This window comes from Gasterosteus aculeatus, chromosome 8 (genome assembly GCF_964276395.1).
Source record: "Gasterosteus aculeatus chromosome 8, fGasAcu3.hap1.1, whole genome shotgun sequence".
In the NCBI taxonomy this organism is placed as follows: Eukaryota; Metazoa; Chordata; class Actinopteri; order Perciformes; family Gasterosteidae; genus Gasterosteus; species Gasterosteus aculeatus.
The window spans coordinates 22,745,764-22,755,763 of record NC_135695.1 but is presented as its reverse complement, the minus strand read 5'-3'; the positions used below and the strand labels follow the sequence as shown (position 1 = coordinate 22,755,763).

The 10,000-nt window shown below is 48.8% G+C and overlaps 1 protein-coding gene across 23 annotated transcripts in view; it reads left to right on the top strand.

Annotated features, from left to right (window-relative positions):
* dab1a (DAB adaptor protein 1a) overlaps positions 1-10,000 on the top strand; it is a 32,095-nt gene that overhangs the window by 14,086 nt on the left and 8,009 nt on the right. For 7 of the 23 annotated variants that reach the window (XM_078107758.1, XM_078107755.1, XM_078107744.1 and 4 more), the window contains 7 exons: positions 3,441-3,580; positions 4,474-4,572; positions 6,796-6,927; positions 7,027-7,146; positions 7,613-7,651; positions 7,952-8,014; positions 8,364-8,417. In XM_078107758.1, the coding sequence (XP_077963884.1) occupies positions 3,441-3,580; positions 4,474-4,572; positions 6,796-6,927; positions 7,027-7,146; positions 7,613-7,651; positions 7,952-8,014; positions 8,364-8,417 (647 nt within the window). The remainder of the gene's footprint in view (positions 1-3,440; positions 3,581-4,473; positions 4,573-6,795; positions 6,928-7,026; positions 7,147-7,612; positions 7,652-7,951; positions 8,015-8,363; positions 8,418-10,000) is intronic. The other 16 variants (XM_078107765.1, XM_078107764.1, XM_078107756.1 and 13 more) reach the window with 4 other exon arrangements.

Below are 10,000 nucleotides of genomic sequence, written 5' to 3'. Positions count from 1 at the left end.
ACACAAACTCAGAAGAACAAGAAACAAGAAAGTGTGATTTCCTCAAATAAGCCGATTTACAACTTTCTAAGATCAATTACAAGTTGTAATGTTTTTAGTCAAGATGAGGTTCATCACGGTGAACATAAAGATTACTGTAACATACATATAACATGCAACCTCATTTCATCATTTAACACGTTGAGCCTCGTTGAACAGGTTGAGGGTTCTCTTTCCTTCCTGTTACCTTCCACAATAAAAGCTGCAGACGTGTAACGGTCAAAGGCACTTTGCGTTGGTTAATGGTTAACGCGCAAGGACCGAACAACTGGCTACATGTGGTTGTACTTTTACATTTGCAGTGTTGATTGTAAGAATAATTGTTATTTATTGATCTGTATTTTATGAACTGATCATGGATTGAACAGACGATCAGTTGTTACTCTGATTGATCTGATCTGTTAATCGGCGCGCAAAGACCTTCAGCTCAGCTGGAGCCATATTTCAACACATCAAACCTAAGAAAACCAAATCAGCAGTAAGGTGGAATCCTCTTGTTTTATTAGTGTGCATGTAAGAAAAAGGCCCTCGGGGGTTCAGGGGCCCTCAAAACACACACTCCTCCGCTCTCTTCATCCAGTTCTAAACATGGTGCTCAGGTACCACGCTGTGAATGGATGGGGTCCAGCTTCCATCCAGGACCTGGTCCAACCCGACATCCCGACCCGCCCTCTCCGCTCTGCATGTGATAAACTGCTTGTTCCTCCTCACTGAGAGCAAAACACTCCACTAGATCTCCACTCTTTGCTGTCCTGCTCCTAAATGGTGGAAGGAGGTCTGTGAAGACATCAGGACCACAGAGAGCCTTCACATCTTCAGACTAAAGACACACCTCTTCAGACTCTACCTCCACTAACACACTAACTAACTGTACCACTTACATTGGACTCATAATGGTTCTTATCTACAGCAAGTTGTACATCGGCTTATTTGATGAAATCACACTTTCTTGTTTCTTGTTCTTCTGAGTTTGTGTCCTTATGGTTAAAATGCACTTATTGTAAGTCGCTTTGGATAAAAGCGTCAGATAAATGACATGTGATGTGATGTAAAGTGAAGAAAGGGGATCTTGAAACTCTTCGTCTGGTGATTAATCGTATAGAACAACAGGAAGAACATCAGGTGTGGGTCAGTCCTCCTGGTGCCTCTCCAGGTCTCAGGTGACCCCCCCCCTCCCTAACACCCCCTCGGGACGCTGTTCACAGCTCGTTAGCGGGTAACCCGGGGCAACAGGCTTCCACCCAACAGGAAGCAGCAGAGCATCCAGGTGTGAGCAGCTCCGGGGGGGAGCTACTAGCAGGTGTAGGGGGGGCGGCGGCATCGGCCAGCTGCTCGCGGCAGAGCGACGTCCTCCCCTCACACTTATGGTTGATGCGACAAACAAGCGCTCCCTCCTACCTCCACATGGTGTGTCCTCTTCTTTATACGCCTTCTCGTCTAGCCTCCTCCATGTCTCCCCCTCCTGCGTTTGTCATTCCCTCCATCCTCACATCCCTCCATCCTCACATCCCTCCATCCTCACATCCCTCCATCCTCACATCCCTCCATCCTCACATCCCTCCATCCTCACATCCCTCCATCCTCACATCCCTCCATCCTCACATCCCTCCATCCTCACATCCCTCCATCCTCTTCCTCGTCTTCTGTCCTAGTCTGCTGGTTTGTGTCAGTGTGTGCATGTGAGTGTGTGTCATTGTGTGTGTCCTGTCTACACAGCTGTGTGTGACGCTGCCTCTTTTTTCTCTGCCTGAAGGCTTTTTATTGAATTACCGTGACAAGATGGAGATAACCTTTGACCTCTGACAAAGAGTTAGTGGCTCTTATTGGTCGGGCCGTGTCCTTCACGTAAAATAATCTTTATTAATCCTCCGTAAATCTACACAGATTACATCTGCCCCCCCCTCCAAGACAGACAATTCAACCCGGCCGAGCATTCACAACACACACACACACACACACACACACACACACACACACACACACACACACACACACACTAGCCCTTCATAACTCTGTGAACAATGACTTCATTGGTATTGTAGTAGTTGTATTACATATGACATCACTGGGAGTTTAAGAAGCATCAATGAGTTGGTTTTTGTTTTGATTTGTTAATTTTTCTCTTTTTAACTTCTTTTATTTCAGCGTTTTTTTCCAAAGCAAAAGAGTAGAGAAAATGATCAGAGAAACAATCAAGTAGTCTAGAATAACCATAATAGCAGCAGACCAAGGACATGAATACATAAATTAATAATAATCAATATTTTAAATATCACATATAAGATCAATAAAGACATATTTATAACACAAATATTATCGGAAAATCAATCAATTACTTTTGTGTGTATATACATGTTGCATTCTGGGAGTTCTGCTGGGGTTCACAACTCCGCAGGATGTTTGTTAGCGAGCGCGAGTGAAACGAGCTGCTTTCTGATTGGTCTTGTTTCGTTCACTACATAGCTGTGAATAAATAGTGCTGACAGAGGCACATATCAAAATCATGGATTAATATTCAAGGTTATGAAAATACCCTGATTGACAGGTCTCCAATAGAGCATGAAGCAGGGGATGCTTTAGGGCGGGGCGACACGCTGATTGACAGGTCTCGACCGCAGTTGTATTCGGTCCTCCTCAGTCCTCGTGGTCACCCCTCTCACCCCGGGACAAAACCTGTTTGTGCCCCTTCCATCTGCAGGAGGCTGAGGTCCATCAGGAGTAAGACCTCATCACCAGAGCCGGACCCCCACTGACTGACTCTGACATCCCGCCGCTCACTCCCTTCACACTTCATTCAGCTTCACGTTCACATGCAGAACTTTCTTATTCCCTGGGGGGCCACAGAGGCCCTTCAGTCTGAGCCCAGTAATCTGCCCACGAAGCTCTGGTGGAAGGAGGAGAGCAGGAGGAGAAGAGTCGCGCCGTTATGAGTAGAGACTAATGAATGTGCTGCATCACCGTTACGCCTCCTCGTCTCTGACTCACACAGACACACACACACACACACAGGCACTCACAGACACACACACACACACACAGGCACTCACAGACACACACACACAGACACCTGATGATGAAATACTGACGCACTGCAGGTCAGAGATGGAGAAACAAAGGGAGAACTCGTCCCTCCAGGAGAGAACGCTGCGGCGTCTGGACGAGGTCGACGTCGACGGGGGGGCGGGTCGGGTGGGGGGGGGATGTCATTGGCTGACAATCAGTAGCTAGCATCCGTAGCTAGCATCCGTAGCTTTCACCGGCTCCATGCTCGTGTATGTTGTTGTTCTTACGAAGTCTATTGTGGTCTCTGTGAGGGATGGTAAGAGGTCGGCGGGCGGTCGGCGAGGGGTCGCGGGGTCGGCGGGTCCCTGACTGGATGATGTACCGTGTTGTCTCTGCAGGGCAGGATCACAGCGAGGCGGCTCTCGTCAGGCGTTTTAGGGGCGAAGGCGTCCGCTACAAGGCCAAGCTCATCGGCATGGACGAGGTCGCCGCCGCCCGCGGAGACCGACTCTGTCAGGACTCAATGATGAAGCTCAAGGTAGGAAGAGACTCCGCCTCCTTCTACTTCAAACCGTAGACAGGAAATCCTCCTCTCTGAGTGACAGCTGTGTTCCTTGTGAGGCTGTGAGTGAGGTTGTGTGTTCTTCTACACAGTATTAGTGTGTTACTGCAGTAAATCTGTGAGAAGAGATGATGGCATCACCATCTGACGGAGAGCTGGAGATAATCTCAACACATTCTTCATTTAATCTTAATTTTAGATTATCGTGGGTTCTGTAATCAGAACATCACTTATTTACTCCGTTTCTCCAAAACCTCTACTCTATCTGGGCTGTCATTCTAATAACCTGTTGATATTTATTATTAATATGACACATGTCATGTTGCATGTCGCATGAGGTAAGTAGGGCTGTCAATAGATTAGGAAACTAATCGTGTATTTGGAGATAAACATGTGGTCGTGTTGGAGGTGGAACATGTGGAACGAGCGACTCTTCCTGTCCATCATTTAACGGCTGTGATTGAAGAGCCAACAATTGCGCGTCCGTGTGTGTGTGTCCCCACATTTAGCAGGACGTTTTCAGACCACTGTCTTTTAGGGACACAGTGGTTGTCCTCTGCAGGCCAGATGTTGACATGGAAGTAGCCTAGCAGCTAGCTCAGGCGTCTCCATCTCCAGCTACCATCTCGCTCTCCGGTGTAACTTGAGTGCAGCAGCGGCTTCATTTCTGGGGTTAATTTTGTTTACAACGAAAGACCAGAAGTAAACAACAAAAGTTGCGTTAACTGTGTTAAAATATCTCGGCCACATTAATCGTTGATGTTGACAGCCAGATGTAAGCCTCCTCTGTGACGCCAACGAGGGAGAAGCGAGGTGGTGACCTGTGTGTGTGTGTGTGTGTGTGTGTGTGTGTGTGTGTGTGTCCTCAGGGTGTAGCTGCAGCAGCGCGATCTAAAGGAGAACACAAACAGAAGGTGTTCCTCACTGTCTCCTTTGGAGGCATCAAGATCTTCGATGAGAAATCAGGGGTAAGCTCACAAACCAGCGTGTGTCTACTTCTCTGTAGTGACCAGCAGGGGGCGACTCCTCTGCTCCCATAGACGTCTATGAGGAAATGACTCTACTTCTCTGTAGTGACCAGCAGGGGGCGACTCCTCTGCTCCCATAGACGTCTATGAGGAAATGACTCTACTTCTCTGTAGTGACCAGCAGGGGGCGACTCCTCTGCTCCCATAGACGTCTATGAGGAAATGACTCTACTTCTCTGTAGTGACCAGCAGGGGGCGACTCCTCTGCTCCCATAGACGTCTATGAGGAAATGACTCTACTTCTCTGTAGTGACCAGCAGGGGGCGACTCCTCTGCTCCCATAGACGTCTATGAGGAAATGACTCTACTTCTCTGTAGTGACCAGCAGGGGGCGACTCCTCTGCTCCCATAGACGTCTATGAGGAAATGACTCTACTTCTCTGTAGTGACCAGCAGGGGGCGACTCCTCTGCTCCCATAGACGTCTATGAGGAAATGACTCTACTTCTCTGTAGTGACCAGCAGGGGGCGACTCCTCTGCTCCCATAGACGTCTATGAGGAAATGACTCTACTTCTCTCTGGATTTATTCCCTCAGTAAACATTGTAAACATGAGTTTAAAGAGGGGATTAGGGCGGGGCTACACGCTGATTGACAGTGATTGACACTATTTGTAATTTTTTGATGTTGGGCTGTACAAAATACAATGAATTGAATTAGAAGGACAGGCCGCCCCCCCCACTGTCAGGAACAGGTGGGTGGAGGCAGAACCCAGACGCAGAGTTTGGGGCAAAAACGCAGGAACTCAGAGGACACTGAGGGAATCACGTCACATGCAAACATTCAGCAATGACGCAACAAGGAAGGAGAGACACACACGGCTTAAATACACAGGGACGGTGCAGGTGATTGGACACAGGTGGAAACAATCATGGACACATCACAGGGGACGACAGGACAAGGCAGGGACATGAACCCAAACCGGGACAGCCACACTGAAACAGAGAGAGAAGAGAGGGAACGAGAGGTGAGAGGATCTGAAATAGACAGATAGGAGGGCGGATGTCAAAGTAATGAGATGTGTCCTCTGTCTCTGACATTACGGTACAGACATGCTGTCCTTACAATCAGTCCTCCAGACACTTCTAATGGCAGGGGAGGGGGGGCGACTGCTGGGGTTCAGGGACAGTCTTGCCCCCCGGCATCAGTCAGTTGGATGGATGGATGGACCCTCCCACTCGGAGGAGGAGGGAGGATCATTCTGGATGGGGGAGGAAAAGAAGGGAGGTATAAATCTGGGGGGAGACCGGCATGTCTGAAAGAACGAACGTGAGCAAAAACCTCTCTCGTTGTGGTGGATTTATTTGTCAGGTCACAGGTCAAGTATCAGCGCTGCGTTTGCAAAGACAGAAGATGTTCTGTCGGCCTGCAGGCCGACTAACATCAAGAAGAACATTGTGTTTTATGTTTCTTGTTGGATGTAAAAGTAAAGATTCCTATTGGCCCTAAAGTGGCGTTGAGGAGGAGCAGGTCCTCCCGCCACAATGTGTGGTCTCCTGACATTAATGTGAACATAAGAACAAAGCGTGAGTGTCGTGTGGTGCCTGGTGTGTCTCTAAATCTCATCCTTATCAGGCCTGCGTCTGCCTGGTTGGCACTTCCTGCTTTGCCCTCTGACCTTGTACTCCTCAACCAGTGACTCCCTAAATGAGCACCATGAGCGTGTGTGTGTGTGTGTGTGTGTGTGATCTTTTGTCGTTATCATATCACAATTTTTAAAAGCTTATGCAATCTGACATTTCCACGTGCACACATTTAATATAGAGCAATTCCAAATTCCAAATCGAACAATTAAACAATACTTAAAGGTCTGTTCTTGGTGTCTCCAGCTGGTATATATGCAGCAACAGCACCAAAGTACAATAGGACAGACACTTTTACTCCTGGAATATGAAGAAGGACCTCATGAACATGGAACATGGAGAAGCTTGGTAATTATGGCTTAAAGGATGTGTCGCTTATCTTTAAGTTCCCAGCAGGCTGCAGATTCTACAGATCCTCTCATCTTCAGTTCTTCAGGTTTTCTCATATCGATGTCACTGCTGCAGAGAAAATGTCTCTAATCTCATGAATAAAAGTCACACATTTGGTAGAAAGCTGCATTAAGAAAATCAAGTAATGACATCATAAGGATGAATGATGTGATGATGTCATCAATCTCCAGGTCCTCCAGCACCTCCACGCAGTCCACGAGATCTCGTACATCGCCAAGGACATCACGGACCACCGCGCCTTCGGCTACGTCTGCGGGAAGGAGGGGAACCACCGCTTCGTGGCCGTCAAGACGGCCCAGTCGGTCAGTGTGTGTGTGTGTGTGTGTGTGTGTGTGTGTGTGTGTGCGTCTGCGCGTGTGCGTGTGCGTGCGCCTGGCTGACACCTGTCCGTCCCTCGGCAGGCGGAGCCAGTGATCCTGGACCTGCGGGACTTGTTCCAGCTCATCTACGAGATAAAGCAGCGGGAGGAGATGGAGAAGAAGGCCCAGAAGGACAAGCAGTGTGAGCAGGCCGTCTACCAGGTAATCAATCATCTCACCACGACCCCGAGGAGCCTTAGGCCCGTCTGTCCTGAAGCTCCACCGTGACCCCCTGATGGTCTCAATGGAGCAGGCTGGTGTGCATCCCCCAGCATGCACCTGGGGCCATGTTCTGTGAACGAGGCGGCCTTCGGCTGATTATCTTGAGAAGTGAAGGCCGGAGGAGATGAAGGCCTGACTCACCTCATAGGAGGGGCTCCAGTGACCCCAGGGGGAGAAAAGACCCCCCCCCCCCAAGTAGAGCCACAGCAGGTCCTTTACGAACCTCCTGATTCTCTTTCACTTTGATTCTTCTTTTCTCTCTGAACGCGCCTCATCTCGCTAGACTTTCCCCTCCCCTCCCTCTCTCCCTCCCCCCCTCTCTCCCCCTCTCTCTCTGCTGCGCCGGCTTAACTCTCCCCCCGTGTGATCCCCCCTCTATGTCTTGCTGCTCCTCCGTCTCCTGCAGACAATCCTGGAGGAGGACCTGGAGGACCCGGTCTACCAGGTAACTTCCTGACCAATCAGCATTGCATCTAGTCGGCTGGCTCCTGTGTGTGTGCGTGTGTGCGTGTGTGTGCACGTGTGTGTGTGTGTGCGTGTGCGTGTGTGCGTGTGTGTGCACGTGTGTGTGTGTGCACGACAGATGTAAATCCTTCCTCCTCTGATCTTCTTCTTCTTCTACTTGGATTCAGTGATGCTCTTTGACTAATCACCTCTGCAATTTCACCACTTTCTCTCTCAACTTCCTTTATCTTCCAAACGCCCCTCTCCCCCCTCCCCCTCCACTCCGCTGCTGACGTTGTAGTACATTGTGTTTGAGGCGGGACATGAGCCCATCCGCGACCAATCAGAAGAGAGCATTTATCAGGTACTCCGGTGCTCCAGGATCTTTTTGGTTGGACTTTTCTGTCATCTTTATTATTATTAATATTATTATTATAATACTACAACATTGTACAATATGAAAGTAATCCTTTATATTTTACCACACGCTTCTCACATCAGTTTACTTTAACGTGAACGCTCACCTGAATAAGAGTCTCGTCACAATATACATGTTACACGCCTCCACGTGTGTGACACGCAGGCGTTACATCACATGTCAGTGGGCGTGATGAGAGGCCAGTACACGAGTTCTCAGTAGCCCCGCACACGCACGCGCACACGCCAGTGACGATGTCACCGGGGTAACGGGCTCTCTCGGTCTGGCTGTGTAGGTTCCCACCAGTCAGCAGAAGGAGGGGGTCTATGACGTCCCAACGCGACACCCCGTGAGTGACCGTGTGTTTGCCCCCCTCTCAGCTGTTAAAGCCCCCCCGGGGGGGTTCTCTGGACCCCTGTGCTGTGGTGCCTGTGTCCTCGTGCCCCGCGGTGCCTCCTCCCGGGGGGTCGCGCTGCGTGTTAATGCAACCTGCATGTCCCTCATACGAGCTGTGCATGGCCTCATTCCTCCGCTGGACGCTGGTGTTCACTGTGTAAACCATGTCACTGTGTGTGTGTGTGTGTGTGTGTGTGTGTGTGTGTGTGTGTGCGTTCACTCCCCACACCGCTGGTACACTTAATGAAATATGACCTTAACGTAACAGCTGCTCTTTTATCCACCTATAAAATGCTTCTTATAGACAAGTTTCCTGAGTGAAACAGCCATCGGCCTTTCACTCTGCCAACGACTTCCGCTTGTGTCTGCAAAGCTCTTCCGGTTAGCGAGTTAGCGTCTTTTACGCTCTTTGGTTAGCGTGCAGAAAAGTAAACTATGGATGGTGTTACACGCCGACGCGGCTCCGGGACATATTGTGCTTCACGGTTGCAACAACTCGTGGCGATTGCTGAATGTGTGGTCGGAAGGAGAATGTTTCCACCGTCGACCATCTACAAGGGAGTAAAATGCTATAGATTTGCACTCAAATAAGGAAGGCTTATCATTCAAAGTCAACACAGTCTACTAATTATTACGCAGACGAATGTCAGCTTTTTCATAGAAAAAAAAGTAAGTTAATACCTTTATCCATTCCGAAGCTCTTAATAGATATTAATTTTAATATTATATTAATAGATGTGTCAGGGGTGCGAACTTTGAAGGGTTAAATGCGTTTAGTGCAGGCAGGCTAGAGGGGATTACTCTTTCTTTTTATTACTCTTCGTGTTCTGTTATATATTAACACACAGATACATACAAACATCTTAATACAAGCATAAGATGGGCTAACGTACCTTCCAAAGCGCGGCGGCTGCATGGCTACAGGAACAGCCTGCAGTCTCCACATCTCCTGTCTTGGTAACCAAAACCCAGGCGTTATGCGCTGAATTGTTAACGGACTGACTTTGAACATCGGTTGAACATCGGCCTTTATATGCCCATATCGTGTAAAAGTACACAGCCCACTTTGTCGGAATGGAGGTACTGAAACGCCTCTGAGCTTTTCAGGTTATTAATTGCATTCCCATCCACCGCCATGGAATCAATAAAATAAGAAAAGATCTTGGATGTTGTGATGCTGGGCCATATCGACATGCTGTCCGCCCATGATGTTACCTTACCTGGATGCAGAATGGTCAAAACACCATTTTTAACAAGATTTTCGGTGGAATGTTGCCATTGCAAAGCCATTTTTACACCACGACTCAGCCTGCGCCGGAAGTTCTTGGCAGAAACAGGAAGTAAACCAGACGTGCCCGGGAAACTTGTCTATACTGTTGCCCGATTTAATCTGCTGAAACCTTCACACAACCAGGCTGCTGTCCTGTGTGTGTGTGTGTGTGTGTGTGTGTGTGTGTGTCTGCAGCTGTTCTGTAGATCAGTGTTTTCGGCTCTGTTAATAATCCTTAAACCTGGCGGCCTCCTCAGAGGAAAGAG